Source organism: Zophobas morio, unplaced genomic scaffold, assembly GCF_036711695.1.
Source record: "Zophobas morio isolate AGI-343-1 ecotype UQ-CSIRO unplaced genomic scaffold, CSIRO_AGI_Zmor_V1 ptg000014l, whole genome shotgun sequence".
In the NCBI taxonomy this organism is placed as follows: Eukaryota; Metazoa; Arthropoda; class Insecta; order Coleoptera; family Tenebrionidae; genus Zophobas; species Zophobas morio.
The window spans coordinates 23,985,619-24,004,226 of record NW_026972119.1 but is presented as its reverse complement, the minus strand read 5'-3'; the positions used below and the strand labels follow the sequence as shown (position 1 = coordinate 24,004,226).

The window sequence follows — 18,608 nt, the reverse complement described above, 5'->3', positions numbered from 1 at the left end:
CGATATTCTGACGTGTTTTTCGGCTTCATTTCTTTGAAAATTCCTACCATTTTTCTAAAATCGCCAAAAAGAAAAACGGCAATTTTTGGAGTAGGTATTAAAAAAAATGCGGATTTGAAACACAATTTTTCGAAAAGCTTTATCTGGAGCAATCAACAGGCTTTATTTTTCGATTCAGCTAGCCGAGATATATCATGTGTCCGAGAATTGATGTGGATTTTTAGGTAACTTCACCGAAAGCTCAATTTTTCAAAAACTTTTCGACAAATTCTGGAATACTTTCGAAAATTATTTAAAGAGTTTCTTTGATATCAACTCCGGTGGTGATTTTCGCCTTCATTTCTGCGAAAATTTCTACTATTTACCCAGAATCCACAAAATAACGCATTATAATTGAAATATTCACTAAAAGTAAATATTTTGAAAATCTTGATTCTAGACCACAACTTTTAACCAACTTTGTCCAAAGCTCAGTTTTTCAGTATGAAATTTTTGACATTTTCCGGAGCAGATTCAAACATTATTTAAAAACTTTCTTTTTATAATTTCGATATTCTGAAGTGTTTTTCGGCTTTAATTTAAAGTTTTCGCCATTTTTCTGATATCGATAAAATAAAGAACGGCAATTTTTGGAATACTTAATTAAAAAATTCGAATTTGATACTCACTTTTTCGAAAATCTTGGTCTGGGGTCATCAACGGTCTATGTTTTTCAATTCAGCTTGTCGACATGGCTGAATTTTCTATGAATTTTTAAACAACTGCCAAAAGTTCAATTTTTCAATATGAAATGTACAAAAATTTTGACATTTTGCTTGGCACCTTCGAAAATTATTCGAGAGTTACTTTGCTTGATTTCTATATATATTCTGAATTGTTTTTCGGTTTCATTTCTTTGAAAATTTTTACGATTTTTCTAGAAGTGCCAAAATGAAAAAAATATTTTTCTATTCGATTTATCGACGAGATTTTATGATATTGTGGATTTTTAAGTAACTTCGCCAAAAGTTCAATTTTTAATATATGAAATATATTTTTGACATTTTCTTGAGCATTTTCGAAAATTTTCAAAAAAGAAATTTCAGCTTCTTAAAAAAATTTACCTTTCGACCAAGTTATCTAAAAATCCACAAAAAATCGAAATATTGCCTTTCAAAATCGATTTTTTTAAATATTCTGTAAAATGTTATAAATTTAGTTGGAAGTGAGAAAGAAGGATTCTGAGTAAATAATGCAAATTTTAGAAGAAATCAAGCGGAAAATAATTTTGGAAAGTGCTGTATAAATTGTCGAAAAGTGTTTAAATATTGAGCTTTCGGCGAATTTTTCAAATACCCCAAAATTGACGTTTTTCATTTTGGCGATTTTAGAAAAATCATAGGAATTTTCAAAAAAATGAAGTCCAAAAACACTTCAGAATGTCGAAATCAACAAAAGAAATTCGAAGGTGCTCAAAAAAATATCAAAAATTTTATAAATTTCATATATTAAAAATTGAGCTTTTGGAGTTGGTTAAAAATTTATACAGACAAGTTGACTTGAAAAACAGCCTGTCGATGGTCTTGGGTTAAGATTTTTTCAAAATATTCAGTTTCAGTCAAATTTTGAAAATAATGCGTATGTCATTTTGGCGATTCTGGGAAAATTTTCCGAAAAAAAGTTCGATTTCAACAAAAGAAATTCGTTAAATAATTTTCGAAAACACTCGGGAAACTGTTGAAAATTTCAAGTTCTTAAAAATTGAACTTTCGAAAAAGTTATCTAAAAATTCACAAAAAAATCGAAATGTTGTGTTGCACATCTGAATCTTTTAAATATTCTAGAAAATGTTAGCAATTTAGTAAGAAGTGAGGCCGAAAAACGCTCTTAAAAGTAGAAATTAACAAAAGAAAAAAATTGTTTATTAGATAATAATAATATATGTATTAGTGATACTAAAATATTTGATTATTAACTTATTAACTGTTTCTTACATTGAAAAATTGAGTTTTTGAAAAAGTTGGTTAAAAATTCATAAAAAAATCGATATGGACAAATTCATAACAAATTCTGAGATATAGACAGATTGAATCGAAAAACTCGGACTTTGATGGTCGCTGACCAAAATTTTATAAATAGTAATTTTCAGTCAATTTTTGAAAATATCGCAATTATCACTATATGTTATTTTGACAATTCTGGAGAAATGGTAGAAATTTTCGAAGAAATGGCATCAACCAAAAAATATCTTTAAATTATATTCGAAAGTACTCGTACGTAAAGTTTTCTAAAATTTCAAGTTTTTGAAAAACTGAGCTTTCGGCAAAGGTACCTAAAAATTCATAAAAAAAATTTGAGATATATATCTCCACAAGCTGAATCGAAAAATATAGCCTGTTGATGCTTTCAGACAAAGTTTTTTGGAAAAATTGAGTTTCAAATTTGAATTTTTAAAATATCCCAAAAATTGGCTTTTTATTTTTAGCGATTCTAGAAAAATGCTATCAAATTTCCAAAAAATGAACCCGAAAAATAATTTTAATTAATTTTCGAAGCCCTCCGAAAAATCTTATAAATTTCATACATTAAAAATTGAGCTTTTGGAAAAGTTAGTTAAAAATTTGTGTTTCTTGATGGTCTCGGACCAAGATTTTTTCAAAATATTCAATTTCAGTCAAATTTTGAAAATATTCCTTACGCTAATTTGGCGATTCTGGGAAAATGGTACGAATTTTCAGACAAAACGACAAAGACAACCACTTCCAAATTTATCTAAAAATTCACAAAAGAAATCGAAATATTGGGTTCCAGCGTCGAAGTTTTTAATTATTCTAGAAAATGTTAAAAATTTAGTCGCAAGTGAAGCTGGAAAACGCCTAAAAAGTAGAATACAACGAAAGTAACTTTTTTCCGAAAATTCTCGTCAAAAATGAACCAAATTGTTTAGTGGATAATAATATCTTAATGATACTAAAATATTTAAGGATATCTCATGATGTAATAATTTTTTATATATTGAAAAATTGAGATTTTTGAAAAAGTTGGTTAAAAATTCATAAAAAAATTCTTCCATATAGACAAATTCATAAAAAATTCTGGGATATAATAGACAATCTGAATCGAAAAACTCGGCATGTTGATGGTCTTCGACCAAGATTTTATAAATATTCACTTTTAGTCAATTTTTGACAATATCTCAATTATCACCATCTGTTATTTTGACAATTCTGGGAAAATTGTAGAAATTTTTGGAGTAGTGAGCCCGAAAAACACTGCCCAAGGTCGATATCAATAAAAAAAAATAACTATTAAATTATTTTCGAAAGTACTCGTACAGTTGTCCAAAATTTCAAGTTTTAGAAAAATTGAGCTTTTTTGGCAAAGTTACTTAAAAATTCATAAAAAAAATTTGAGATATATATCTCCACAAGTTGAATCGAAAAATATAGGCTGTTGATGCTTTCAGACCAGGTTTTTTGGAAAAATTGAGTTTCAAATTCGAATTTTTAAAATATCCCGAAAATTTGCTTTTTCATTTTGACGGTTCTAGAAAAATGTTAGAAATTTTCAAGAAAATGAAGCCGAAAAATAATTTTAAATAATTTTCGATGGTCTCAGGAAAATCTTATAAATTGCATACATTAAAAATTGAGCTTTTGGAAAAGTTAGTTAAAAATTCATGTCTGTTGACGGTCTCCGACCAAGATTTTTTCGAAATATTAAATTTCAGTCAAATTTTGAAAATATTCCGTATACTAGTTTGGCGATTCTGGGAAAATGGTAGGAATTTTCAAGCAAAACGACAAAGACAACCACTTCCGAAGTTCGATTTCAACAAAAGAAATTATTTAAATAAATTTCTAAAATGCTCTGGAAAATATTGAAAATTTCAAGTTCTTAAAAAATTGAATTTTCGACGAAGTTATCTAAAAATTCAAAAAAGAAATCGAAATATTGGGTTTCAGCGTCAAATTTTTATAATATTCTAGAAAATGTTAGGAATTTAGTCAGAAGTGAAGCTGGAAAACGCCTAAAAAGTAGAAATCAACAAAAATAACTTTTTCCCGAAAATTCTCGTCAAAAATTAACGAAATTGTTTAGTGAATAATAATATCTTAATGATATGTACTAAAATACTTGAGGATATCTCATTATGTAATAATTTTATCATATATTGAAAAATTGACTTTTTGAAAAACTTGGTTAAAAATTCATAAAAAATTCTGTGATATAGACAAATTCAAAAAAAATTCTGGGATACAGAGAATCTGAATCGAAAAACTCGGCGTGTTGATTGTCTCCGACCAAGAATTTGTAAATATTCACTTTAGTTAATTTTTGACAATATCTCAATTATCACCATATGTTAATTTGACGATTCTGGGAAAATTGTAGAAATTTTCGGAGTACTGAGCCCGAAAAACATTGCCCGAGGTCGATATCAACCAAAAAAACTGTTTAAATTATTTCCGAAAGTACTCGTAAAGTTGTCCAAAATTTCAAGTTTTTGAAAAATTGAGTTTTCGGCAAAGTTACTTAAAATTCCACAAAAAATCTGACATTTATATCTCCACAATCTGAATCGAAAAATATAGCCTGTTTTTCGAAAAATAGGGTTTCAAATTCGAATTTTTAAAATATCCCAAAAATTGGTTTTCTCATTTTGGCGATTCTGGAAAAATGGTAGGAATTTTCAAAGAAATGACGCTGGAAAATAATTTTAAATAATTTTCGAAGCTCCCAGAAAAATTCCATCTACTAAAAATTGAGCTTTTGGGAAATTTAGTTAAAAATTCATTCAAAATTCTGGGATACGGACAAGTTGACTCGAAAAACATAACCTGTTGATAATCTCGGACCAAGATTTTTTCGAAATATTGAGTTTCCGTCAAATTTTGAAAATATCCATGATGGTATTTTGGCGATTCTGGGAAAATGGTAGGAATTTTCAGAAAAAAAGAAAAAGACAAACACTCCCGGAGTTCGATTTCAACAAAAGAAATTCTTTAAATAATTTTCGAAAATGCTCGGGAAACTGTAGAAAATTTCAAGTTCTTCAAATATTGAATTTTCTATGAAGTTATCTAAAAATCCACAAAAAAATCGAAATATGGTGTTTCAAAGTCGAATTTTTAAAATATTCTAGAAATTGTTAGGAGTTTAGTTAGAAGTGAGACTCAAAAACACTCTTAAAATTAGAAATTAACAAAAAAACTTTTTTCGAAAATGCTCATCAAAAATCAGCGAAATTGATTAGTAGATAATAATATCTAAGCGGTAGTAAAATATTTCATTATTAATTGTTTCATCTATTGAAAAATTGAGTTTTTGAAAAAGTTGGTTAAAAATTCAATTTTTGAAAATATCTCAATTATCACCATACGTTATTTTGACGATTTTGCGAAAATGCTAGAAATTTTCAAAGAAATGAAGCCAAAAAATAATTTTAAATAATTTTCGAAGGTCGCAGAAAATTTTCAAAAATTTCATATATTAATAATTGGGCTTTTGCAAAGTTTGTCAAAAATTCATACAAAATTCTGGAATATAGACAAGTTGTCTCGAAAAATATAACCTGTTGATGGTCTCGGACTAAGATTTTTTCGAAATATTCAGTTTCAGCCAAATTTTGAAAATATCCCCAACTTCGATTTCAACAAAAGCAATTTTTAAATAGTTATCAAAAATGCTCGGGAAACTAATGAAAATTTCAAATTCTTAAAAAATTGAACTTTCGACAAAGTTATCTAAAAATCCACAAAAAAAGTCAAAATATTGGGTTAAAAGTAAAAATTAACAAAAAAAACTTTGTTTTGAAAATGCTCGTCAAAAATTAACGAAATTGTTTAGTGGATAATAATATCTTAATTATGCTTAAATATTTGAAGATCTCTCTTCATATAATAATTTTTCTTAAAATTCTGAATTTCATGGGTAATAGTCAAATTGGTCTGAAGAAATATCTTAGTTCATGAATAAAATAATGTCCTAAAAGCTCTTTACGTTAATTCAAGCTGCCGTAAACGTAAAAATAAATAAAGTCGATAATAATAAACGGAAGATCATCATCAAAAGTTCGAAAAAGCTGGATATATCACTGACACAAAATATATATAACACTCCAGAAGCAATTAATAAATTTAAATTTTGACAGTCAGTGTGTATTTTGACTATTAAGTGCTAAGTGTAACCAAACGACTGAAGAAGTGTAAATTAGGACAGATGATTCGGACTAACCATCGTTTGAATTTAAACTAATGAAGTTTGAAGGCCAACAGGTAAATTCCTGTTTGAAGTAGGTAATGCTAATTAAGCAGACACTTAACACACACACAAAAAAAAAAAAAATAATGATAAACGGAAAATCCAACACACTCTACATTTGACTAGTAGCAACATCATTATTAATTATTATTAGCAACAACGTACCTACTATTTATAAAATATGTAACAAAATAAATAAACAAACAAACAAAAAAATACATAACGTAACGATAAACATTAAAAATTTTCCCTCAAAAACGAACCCGTATTCTGACATATAGGTTATCTCCTACCCGTCCCCACAACACCTCCAACCCCCAATCCCGCCGCCAACCCCCAACCCCCAAAACCGCCACCTCTCCACTTACCAAAAACACTTCCAATTTCCACAAACACACAACACAGCAGCACAAAATCTCGCCGAAAGCATTTCTCCCGCGTTATTCCATTTAAATGGCAGCGTAATGGCATCAAGACCGGAGCCGAAGTTAGCGCGAACCCATCCGGCAAGTGTCTGGCGCGCCGTTGCGTTTACCTGGGGTACGTACCTGGTCGGACCTCGTGTTGTCTGGACCCTTGTCACCCCCTGCGTTGCACAGGCCGCAGCTTAAGACCCGACTCCCCACCACCGATGCAAGAGCTGACCTTGTGGAAGTGGCAGGATGCACCCGGATCCCGCGATTTTTGCTCTTGGAGACAACCGAAACGCGGACCCGAGTGCTGAGGAGGTCCGGGCGACAGGTTGACGAAACCTGTCGCGGGAGGTTGGAGGTGGGACGATGTAACGGATGATTGGGGGTTGGTTGATGTGGTTGGGTGGGGGAGAAAATGGCGCGAAGATAGAGTAGAGGGTTTTGTTTTCTTTTTTTTCTGATTTTTTAGATTTAAAATAATTTTTTCGTAAAATTTTTGGACACCCAGTGGATATTTAATGATGGAATAAATTTCGTATGAATTTTTAAGTAACTTCACCAAAAGCTTTTTTTAAATAAGTATGAGAAATTTTTGACATTTTCCTTAGCACTTTCGAAAATTGTTTAAAAAGTTTCATTTGTTGATTTCGATCTTCTGAAGTACTTTTCAGCTTCAATTAAAATTCGAAAAAATGAAAAATCGAAAACTTAAAATATCTAGAAACTGAAAATTTTAAACTCGTAAACTCGAAAAATTTTAAACTAAAAATTGAACAAGCGAGAAACTGAAACATTAAAAATTTAAAAATCTAAATATCGGGAAATCAAAAAATTGTGATATTGAAGCAGCGAAAAATTAAAACATTTAAAAATGTACTTTGAAATTAAGAAATCGAAGAAGTGAAGAAGTTAAGAAATGAAAATTAAAAATTCGAATAATTCAAGATGAACATCGAAAAATTGCAAATCGGAAAACCACAAGCTTGAAGTTTCAAAGTAAAAATATCAAAAATTGAAAAATCGAGAAATTAAAAAAAATCAAAAATTGAAAAACCAAAAGAAGAAAAATTTTAAACTCAATTTTTCGAAAATCTTGGTCTGGAGGCATCAACAGTCTATATTTTTCAATTCAGCTTGTCAAGATATAAATATATCACAGAATTTTTTGTGGATTTATATGTAGCTTCGCCGAAAAGCTCACTTTTCAAAAGTGAAATTTTCTACAATTTCCCGACCATATTCGAAAATTATTTAAAATGTGTCTTTGGTTGATATTAACCTATGGGAGGGTCCTTTGGCGTCATTTCTTCAAAAATTTCTACTATTTTCCCTGAAACGCCGAAATAACATATGATAATGTTTTCAGATATTTTCAAAATTTTACTGAAACTCAATATTTCGAAAATCTTGATCCGAGACCATAAAATCGTCTATGTTTTTCGATTCAACTTTTGTGCCTATATCTTAGATTTTTTGTGATTTTTTATGCAACTTCGAAAAAAGCTCATTTTTCAATAAATGTAATGTCCAAGATTTTTGACATTTTTCTTAGTATTTTCAAAAATATTATTTGAAGAGTTTCTTTTATTTGTACCTTCTGAAGTGCTTTTCGGCTTCATTAAAATTCCTCCCATTTTTCTAGAATCGTCAAAATGAAAAACGGTGATTTTTGGGATAATTTAAAAATGGGACTTTAAAACCCAATATATATTTCGAAAATCTTAGTCTAGAACTACCAAAAGGTAAGGTTTTAGGATCCAGTTTTTCGAGATCTCAGATTTTTTTCGCCAAAAGCTCAATTTTTCGGAAATTTGAAATTTTGAAGAAATACCGTAATTTTTGTAATAATTTAAAAATCTTAAATCAGAACCCAATATTTCAAAAATCCGGAACCATCTGGAGGCTTGTTTTACGATTCAATTTCTCGATATATATATCCCAGATTTTTTCTAGATTTTAGGTAATTTCGAAAATTTATTTAAAAAATTTCTTCTGTTTATATCCACCAGGAGTGTTTTCGGCTTCGTTTCTTCGAAAATTTCTACAGTTTTCCCAGAATCGCCAAAATGGCCTGTGGTAATAACTGAAATATTTCCAAAAATTGACTTAATTTGAATATTTCCAAAATTTTGCTCGGAGATCATCAGCAGGTTATTTTTTCGATTCCGTTTATCTATCCAGAATTTTATATGAATTCTTAATCTACTTCACCAAAAGCTCAATTTTTCGTTACATGAAATCTATGAAATTTTTGACATTTTCATGGGCACCTTCGAAAATTGGATATTTAAAGAGCTTCCTGTGTTGATTTCGATATTTCAGTGTTTTCCAGCTTCATTTTTTTTTTATTTTTACCGTTTTTCTAGAATTTCCAAAATGAAATACTGCAACTTTTGGGATATTTTAAAAATTCGAATTTGAAACTCAATTTTTCGAAAATCTTAGCCTGGGGCTATTACAGAGCACGTTTTTTGATTCAGTTTGTTGAGATATATATCCCAGAAGCTCAATTTATTAAAAACTTGTAGTTTTCGACATTTCCCGAACATTTAAGGAATTTCTTTGGTTGATATCGAAACGCCAAAATGACATGGTAATTTTTTTAATTTTTTTTTTTTAATTTTTACAGAAACTGATTATTTCGAAAATCTTAGTCCAGAACCATTAGGAGGCTACGTTTTACGATCCAGTTTGTCGAGATACATACCCCAGACTTTCTTTTTGGGTTTTTAGGTAACTTAGCCAAAAGCTCAATTTTTCCAGTACTTGAAGTTTTCGAAAATTATTTAAAGTAGGAGTATTTCATATCGACTTCCGTGAGTGTTTTTTGGCTTCATTTCTTTGAAAATTTCTTCCATTTTCCCAGAAACGCTAAATTGATTTACGGTATTCTTTCGGATATTTTAAAAATTTTGGTGAATCTGAATACATATCTCTAAAATCTTGGTCCGATCTCAGCTTTTTTATGAATTTTGTTTGCAACTACGAAAAAAGCTCCATTTTTCCAGAAATGTAATTTTCGAGATTTTCCTGAGAATTTCCTAAAATGATTAAAAATTTCTTTTGTTGATTTCCACATTCTGAAGTACTTTTAAGCTTCACTTCTTTGAAAATTCATCAAAACGAAAAACGGTAATTTTTGGGAAATCTTAAAAATTAGAATTTGAAACACAATTTTTAGATATTTGATCTGGAGCCATTAATAGGTTATATTTTTTGATTCAGCTGGCCGAGATATATATCCCAAAATTTTTTATAGATTTTTAGGTAACTTTGCCAAAGGTCAAGTTTTCAATATATGAAATGCATGAAATTTTTGACATTTTCCTGACAACTTTGGAAAATTAGTGAAAGAGTTTCTTTTGTTGACTTCGACTTTCTGAAGAGCTTTTCGGATTTGCTTCTTTGAAAATTCCTACCAATCTTCCTAGAATCATCTAAATGAAATACGTTAACTTTAGTGATAATTTAAAAATATATCCCAATTTTTTTGTGATTTTTAAGTAATTTCGTTGAAAGCTCAATTTCTCAACAAATGAAATGTACGAAATTTTTTGTTTCCCTGAGCATTTACAAAAATTATTTAATTATTTCTGTCGATTTTGATTTTCATCGGCTTCGCTTCTTTGAAAATTCCTAACATTTTTCTAGAATCGTAAAAACAAAATAAGGTCATTTTTGGGACAATTAAAAAATTTGACTTTTAAACCCATATTACGAAAACCTTGGTGTGGAATTATTAGGAGGCGACGTTTTAGGATCCAGTAAGTTTGTCGAGATATATTTATGTCCCAGAATTTTTTTATGGAGCTCTAGATAACTTAACTAAAAGCTCCAGTTTTTCGAGAACATGAAATTTTCAACTATTTACGATTATTTCTAAAAATTATTTAAATAATTTCTTCTGTTCATATCGACTTTCGTACGTATTTTTCGGCTTCATTTGTCCGAAAATTCCTACTATTTTTCCAGAAACTCCTAAATGACATCTAGTAATTTTATCGGGTTTTCAAAATTTTACTGAAACTGAAAATTTAGAAAACCTTGATCTGCGACCATTAAAAGGTTGTTTTTCGATTCAGTTTTTGTATATCTTATATTTTTTTGTGAATTTTTAGGCATCTTCAACCTCAATTTTGAATAAATGTACTTAATTCTTGACATTTTCCTTAACATTCCCAAAAATTAAAGAGTTTTGTTGTTGATTTCTATCCTCTGAAGTACTTTTCGGAGTCACATCATTCGAAATTTCTACCATTTTTTTAAAATCGTCAAAATGAAAAACGATAATTTTTAAGATAATTTTAGAAATTTTACTTTAAAACCCAGTATTTCGAAAATCTTCTTCTGAAACACCCAGGTGGTTATGTTTTATGATCCAATTTGTGGAGACAATATACCGTTTTTTTTTGTTGGATTTTTCGTAACTTCGACAAAAGCTCAATTTTTCGAGAACTTAAAATGTTCGACCATTTCTTGACCAATTTCGAAAATTATTTAATAAGTCCCTTCTGTTTATATCGATTTTCGTGGGTGCTGAGTGTTTTTTGGCTTCATTTCTTCGAAAGTTCTTACCATTTTCCCAGAAACGCCAAAATAACAAGTTCATTTTGTCGAAGATTTCCAAAATTTTAGTGAAACTGAATATTTCAAAAATCTTGGTTTGAGATCTTTAAAAAACAAGTTTTTCGAATCAGCTTTTCTATATCTTCGATTTTTTTTGTGAATGTTGATGCAATCTCGAAAAAGCTCAATTTTTCGATCCACGTAATGTACAAAATTTTTGTCATTTTCCTAAGCACTCCCAAAAATTGTTTAATTCGTTTCTTTTAATGATTTCGACCTTGTGAAGTGCTTTTCAGCATGATTACTTTGAAAATTCCTACCATATTTCTAGAATCGTAAAAATGAGACATTGTAATTTTTGTGATAACTTAAAAATTTGACTCTAAAACACAACATTTCGAAAATTTTAATCTAGAAACATCAGGAACCTATGTTTTAGTTTCTCAAGATACATATATACCCAGATTTTTTTGTGAATTAATAGATAACTTCGACGAAAGCTCAATTTTTCGAGAACTTGAAATTTTCGACCATTTCCTGAGCAATTTCGAAATTATTTAAAAAGTCCCTTCTGTTTATATCGATTTTCGTGAGTGCTGAGTCTTTTTCGGCTTCATTTCTTCGAAAGTTCTTACCATTTTCCCAGAAACCCCAAAATAGCAAGGTTATTTTGTCGAAGATTTCCAAAATTTTAGTGAAACTGAATATTTCAAAAATCTTGGTTTGAGATCTTTAAAAAACAAGTTTTTCGAATCAGCTTTTCTATATCTTCGATTTTTTTTGTGAATGTTGATGCAATCTCGAGAAAGCTCAATTTTTCGATAAACGTAATGTACAAAATTTTTGTCATTTTCCTAAACACTCCCAAAAATTGATTAAATCGTTTTTTTTTTAATGATTTCGACCTTGTGAAGTGCTTTTCGGCTTGACTACTTTGAAAATTCCTACCATATTTCTAGAATCGTGAAAATGAAACACAGTAATTTTTGTGATAACTTAAAAATTTGACTCTAAAACACAACATTTCACAAATTTTAATCTAGAAACATCAAGAACCTATGTTTTAGTTTCCCAAGATACATATATACCCAGATTTTTTTGTGAATTAATAGATAACTTCGACGAAAGCTCAATTTTTGGAGAACATGAACTTTTCGACCATTTCCTGAGCAATTTCGAAAATTATTTAAAAAGTCCCTTCTGTTTATATCGATTTTCGTGAGTGCTGAGTGTTTTTCGGCTTCATTTCTTCGAAAGTTCTTACCATTTTCCCAGAAACGCCAAAATAACAAGGTCATTTTGTCGAAGATTTCCAAAATTTTAGTGAAACTGAATATTTCAAAAATCTTGGTTTGAGATCTTTAAAAAACAAGTTTTTCGAATCAGCTTTTCAATATCTTCGATTTTTTTTGTGAATGTTGATGCAATCTCGAAAAAGCTCAATTTCTCGATAAACGTAATGTACAAAATTTTTGATATTTTCCTAAGCACTCCCAAAAATTGTTTAATCCGTTTCTTTTAATGATTTCGACCTTGTGAAGTGCTTTTCAGCTTGACGACTTTGAAAATTCCTACCATATTTCTAGAATCGTGAAAATGAGACATTGTAATTTTTGTGATAACTTAAAAATTTGACTCTAAAACACCACATTTCGAAAATTTTAATCTAGAAACATCAGGAACCTATGTTTTACTTTCTCAAGATAGATATATACCCATTTTGTTTTGTGAATTAATAGATAACTTCGACGAAAGCTCAATTTTTCCAAAACTAGAAATTTTCGACCATTTTCTGAGCAATTTCGAAAATTATTTAAAAAGTCCCGTCTGTTCATATCGATTTTCCTGAGTGCTGAGTGTTTTTCGGCTTCATTTCTTCGAAAGTTCTTACCATTTTCCCAGAAACGCCAAAATAACAAGATTATTTTGTCGAAGATTTAAAAAATTTTAGTGAAACTGAATATTTAAAAAATCTTGGTTTGAGATCTTTAAAAAACAAGTTTTTCGAATCAGCTTTTCTATATCTTCGATTTTTTTTGTGAATGTTGATTCATTCTCGAAAAAGCTCAATTTTTCGATAAACGTAATGTGCAAAATTTTTGTCATTTTCCTAAGCACTCCCAAAAATTGTTTAATTCGTTTCTTTTAATGATTTCGACCTTGTGAAGATCTTTTCAGCTTGACTGCTTTGAAAATTCCTACTATATTTCTAGAATCGTAAAAATGAGACACCAATTTTTGTGATAACTTAAAAATTTGACTCTAAAACACAACATTTCGAAAATTTTAATCTAGAAACATCAGGAACCTATGTTTTACTTTCTCAAGATAGATATATACCCATTTTGTTTTGTGAATTAATAGATAACTTCGACGAAAGCTCAATTTTTCCAAAACTAGAAATTTTCGACCATTTTCTGAGCAATTTCGAAAATTATTTAAAAAGTCCCGTCTGTTCATATCGATTTTCCTGAGTGCTGAGTGTTTTTCGGCTTCATTTCTTCGAAAGTTCTTACCATTTTCCCAGAAACGCCAAAATAACAAGATTATTTTGTCGAAGATTTAAAAAATTTTAGTGAAACTGAATATTTAAAAAATCTTGGTTTGAGATCTTTAAAAAACAAGTTTTTCGAATCAGCTTTTCTATATCTTCGATTTTTTTTGTGAATGTTGATGCAATCTCGAAAAAGCTCAATTTTTCGATAAACGTAATGTACAAAATTTTTGTCATTTGCCTAAGCACTCCCAAAAATTGTTTAATTCGTTTCTTTTAATGATTTCGACTTTGTGAAGTGCTTTTCGGCTTGACCACTTTGAAAACTCCTACCATATTTCTAGAATCGTAAAAATGAGACATGGTAATTTTTGTGATAACTTAAAAATTTGACTCTAAAACACAACATTTCGAAAATTTTAATCTAGAAACATCAGGAACCTATGATTCAGTTTCTCAAGATACATATATACCCAGATAGTTTTGTGAATTAATAGATAACTTCGACGAAAGCTCAATTTTTCGAAAACTAGAAATTTTCGACCATTTTCTGAGCAATTTCGAAAATTATTTATAAAGTCCCTTCTGTTTATACCGATTTTCGTGAGTGCTGAGTGTTTTTCGGCTTCATTTCTTCGAAAATTTTTACCATTTTCCCAGAAACGCCAAAATAACAATGTCATTTTGTCAAAGATTTCCAAAATTTTAGTAAAACTGAATATTTCAAAAATCTTGGTTTGAGATTTTTAAAAAACAAGTTTTTCGAATCAGCTTTTCTATGTTTTCGATTTTTTTTGTGAATGTTGATGCAATCTCGAAAAAGCTCAATTTCTCGATAAACGCAATGTACAAAATTTTTGTCATTTTCTTAAGCACTCCCAAAAATTATTTAATTCGTTTCATTTAATGATTTCGGCCTTATGAAGTGCTTTTCGGCTTGACTTCTTTGAAAATTCCTACCATCTTTCTAGCATCCTGAAAATGAAACGTAGTAATTTTTGTGATAACTTAAAAATTTGACTCTAAAACACAACATTTCGAAAATTTTAATCTAGAAACATCAGGGACCTATGTTTTAGTTTCTCAAGATACATATATACCCAGATTTTTTTGTGAATTAATAGATAACTTCGACGAAAGTTCAATTTTTCGAAAACTAGAAATGTTCGATCATTTTCTGAGCACTTTCGAAAATTATTTAAAAAGTCCCTTCTGTTTATATCGATTTTCGTGAGTGCTGATTGTTTTTCGGCTTCATTTCTTCCAAAATTCTTACAATTTTCCCAGAAACGCCAAAATAGCAAGGTCATTTTGTCGAAGATTTCCAAAATTTTAGTGAAACTGAATATTTAAAAAATCTTGGTTTGAGATCTTAAAAAAACAAGTTTTTCGAATCAGCTTTTCTATATCTTCGATTTTTTTTGTGAATGTTGATGCAATCTCGAAAAAGCTCAATTTTTCGATAAACGTAATATACAAATTTTTTTACATTTTCCTAAGCACTCCCAAAAATTAATTGTTTATCGTTTCTTTTAATGATTTCGACCTTGTGAAGTGCTTTTCAGCTTGACTACTTTGAAAATTCCTACCATATTTCTAGAATCGTAAAAATGAGACATTGTAATTTTTGTGATAACTTAACAATTTGACTCTAAAACACAACATTTCGAAAATTTTAATCTAGAAACATCAGGGACCCAAGTTTTAGTTTCTCAAGATACATATATACCCAGATTTTTTTGTGAATTAATAGATAACTTCGACGAAAGCTCAATCTTTCGAAAATTAGAAATTTTCTTCGAAAATGTGAAGCCTTGTCCTTACAAAAGTAAAAACAAGATTTTGTAAAGAAATTTCTTATAAGATTGATGGGAATCCTTAAACTGTCCTATCCAGGTACAGAACGTTACAAGGCGTGAAACACCAAAATGTGTTTCCTCAATCCATGCCATCAACTTCAAATTTCTGTATCTGTCTTCGTACTTTGGCGACGTCCTTTCCCGCTTTGGTACAACCGTAATTCCGTGTAAAATAATTCAATGATAATAACTTCAAAGCAGACAATAGGCCCGAGCAAAATTTCCGTCGTGAGATAATGATATGTAGGTCCATACGGAAATGCAACGGCGCGTGCTCGTTTCTCTCTTCAGCCGTCCGACTACCCGGTTCTCGGTCCTCCGCATGCTGCAGACAAAGACCTTCTGGGCTCCTTCTCCTCGCTTGCATCCACTCTCTCACGATGAAATGTCACTACGGCGTCGAGGCGCGCCTCCGAACTCCTGGCGCACTCAGGGCGGAATTTTCACCCTGATACAAACATCCTTTTGTGTGCCGAGCACAATACGAACTGCAGACTGGTATGAAAGACGGACTGTTACGTAAGAAACCAAGACCAGGTGTTTTTATATTGATTTGCCATAACGCACTGCCAGTTTTGTGTTGAAAGCCGGATAAAATTGTGCAAGGGACAATGCGGATAAAGAAATTTGGAGCAGATCTGGAAGGAACCCCAAGTTCCGCATCAGGAGCTCGGAACGGCTGTTACTGGGGAGGTGCGATTTTTATGAAAATTTTGGCGGACTCAGCTACAAAATTTGGTGTCGTACATATTCGTAAAATTCCCTGATTACGATTAAATGCACCCTTGAGTTGATGTTTATGGCGCCACGTCAGAGGTGATACAAAAAGAGCAATAAATATAGCCAACACAAATACTTCAAATTAGTATGATTATTAAAGTAGCACACATCTTCAACCCTTGTATTTAGTGTAACAGTAGCATTGTTACAATCTTCAAATGCACGCCCTAAGCACCCATCAATTACGCTTATTACCGACAATTGTTACAGGACGCCATGTGGTCTAGAAATGTACTTCGCCTCCTAGACAAGTTCTTGCATAAAAAGTAACACTACACTTATTATGAAAGGGCTGGACTAAGGATGTTTTCTTGTCAAACCGTATTTACACACCGGAGATAAGCAGACACACCCCGATTTTGGGACTCTTGTTGGAAATCTAGATCCAATTATTTTTAATGGCTTGCTACAATTAACATTTTTTTGAATTTTAACCAGAAGATTTTATGCTCACAATACCCTCAAAGTAAAATATTGTATGTATGTAACACCAGTGGTGTTAAAGGAGATTTTGTAAATACCACGCTACAGGCGGTACCCATTCAGGCCAGACTTGACGTGTTTCCCAACAAGGATGTTTACAATTTATGCTCTTGAGAAAAGTTCTTTGTAAATAAAAGTAAAGGTGGCGTAGTCACAAAAATTTATGATTGAAAAAGTGAAATTAAACTAAAAGAATAAACATTACATGTTCAACAAAGATTCATTTTCATTTTTAAAAGTCAAAATTATCGTTGGTTAGATTTCGTGTTACCCCCACAAAAGAATACTAATAATGTTTATGCCCATTTTGAACACGCTGAATCGAAAAACATAGCTTGTTGATGGTGCTAAACCGAGATTTTGGAAAAACAGAATTTCAAATTCGGATCTTTAAAATATCCCAAAAATTGGCTTAAAAGTCCACAAACAAATGTGGGATGAGTTAAAACAAAGAACAAGATTTTCGAAATATTCACTTTCAGTCAAATTGTCAAAATGTTCCAGTATCTACAGTGTCATTTTGGCGATTCTGGGAATATGGTAAAAATGTTCGAAAAAATGAAGCCGAAAAACATTCCCGGAAGTCAGTATCAACTAAAGAAAATCTTTAAAAAATGTTCGAAAAACTGAGTTTCAAATTAAAATTTTTAAAATATTTCAAAAATTACCGTTATTCATTTTGGCCATTCTAGAAAAATGATAGGAATTTTCAAACAAATGAAGCCGAAAAACTATTCATAATATCGAAATGAACAATAGAAACTTTTTAAATAATTTTCGAAGGTGCTCAAAAAATTCAAAAAATTATATGCATTTAATGTTTTGAAAAATCAAACTTTTGGCGAATTTGGTTAAAAATTCTGGAATGTAGACAAGCAGAATCGAAAAGATAGCTCCAGACCAAGATTTTTGAAAAATTGAGTTTCAAATTTGAATACTTAAAATATTCCAAAAATTGCCGCTTTTCATTTTGGCGATTCTAGAAAAATGGTGAGAATTTTCAAAAAAATGACGCCAAAAGACTTCAGAATATCGAGATCAAGAATACTCTTTAAATAATCTTCAAAGATGCCCAAAAAAAAACAAAAATTATATTCATTTCATGTATTGAAAAATTGACCTTTTGGCGAAGTTGGTTAAAAATTCTGGAAAATAGACCAGCAAAATCGAAAAACCTACCCTGTGTATGGCAAGATTTTTGAAAAATTGAGTTTCAAATTCGAATACTTAAAATATCCCAAAAATTGCCGCCTTTCATTCTGGCGATTCTAGAAAAATGGTAGAAATTTTCAAAAAAATTACGCCGAAAAATACTTCCGAATATCGAAATCAAAAAAAGAAACTCTTAAAACAATTTTCGAATGTGCTCAGGAAATTGTCAAAAATTTTATACATTTCATATATTGAAAAATTCAGTTTTTGGCGAATTTGGTTAAAAATTCATAAAAAATTCTGGGATATACACAAATTGAATCAAAAATCATAACCTGTTGATGGTCTCGGATCAAGATTTTCAAAATATTCACTTTCAATCAATTTTTGAAAATATCTCAGTTATTGCATATAATTTTGGCGAGTCTGGGAAATCGTAGGATTGTTCCAAGAAATGAAGCCGAAAAATACTCCTGGAGGTCAATTTCAACCAAAGAAACTTTTTAAATAATTTCGCAATCCCTCAAGAAATTGTCGAAAATTTCAAATTTTTGAACAACTGAGCTTTCGGTGAAGTTACCTACAAGTCCACTAAAATTTCTAGGCTATATGTGTGGA

The 18,608-nt window shown here is 30.3% G+C and overlaps 1 protein-coding gene across 1 annotated transcript in view; it reads right to left on the bottom strand.

Annotated features, from left to right (window-relative positions):
• The window catches only part of Psgef (Protostome-specific GEF), a 149,595-nt gene extending 133,653 nt beyond the window's left edge, over positions 1–15,942 (bottom strand). Inside the window, exons 1-2 of the mRNA XM_064055984.1 lie at positions 15,700–15,942; positions 6,792–6,995 (exon numbers count right to left, since the gene is read on the bottom strand). Coding sequence (XP_063912054.1) covers positions 6,792–6,995; positions 15,700–15,942 — 447 coding nt within the window. The remainder of the gene's footprint in view (positions 1–6,791; positions 6,996–15,699) is intronic.
• Between the last annotated feature and the right edge of the window lie 2,666 nt (positions 15,943–18,608).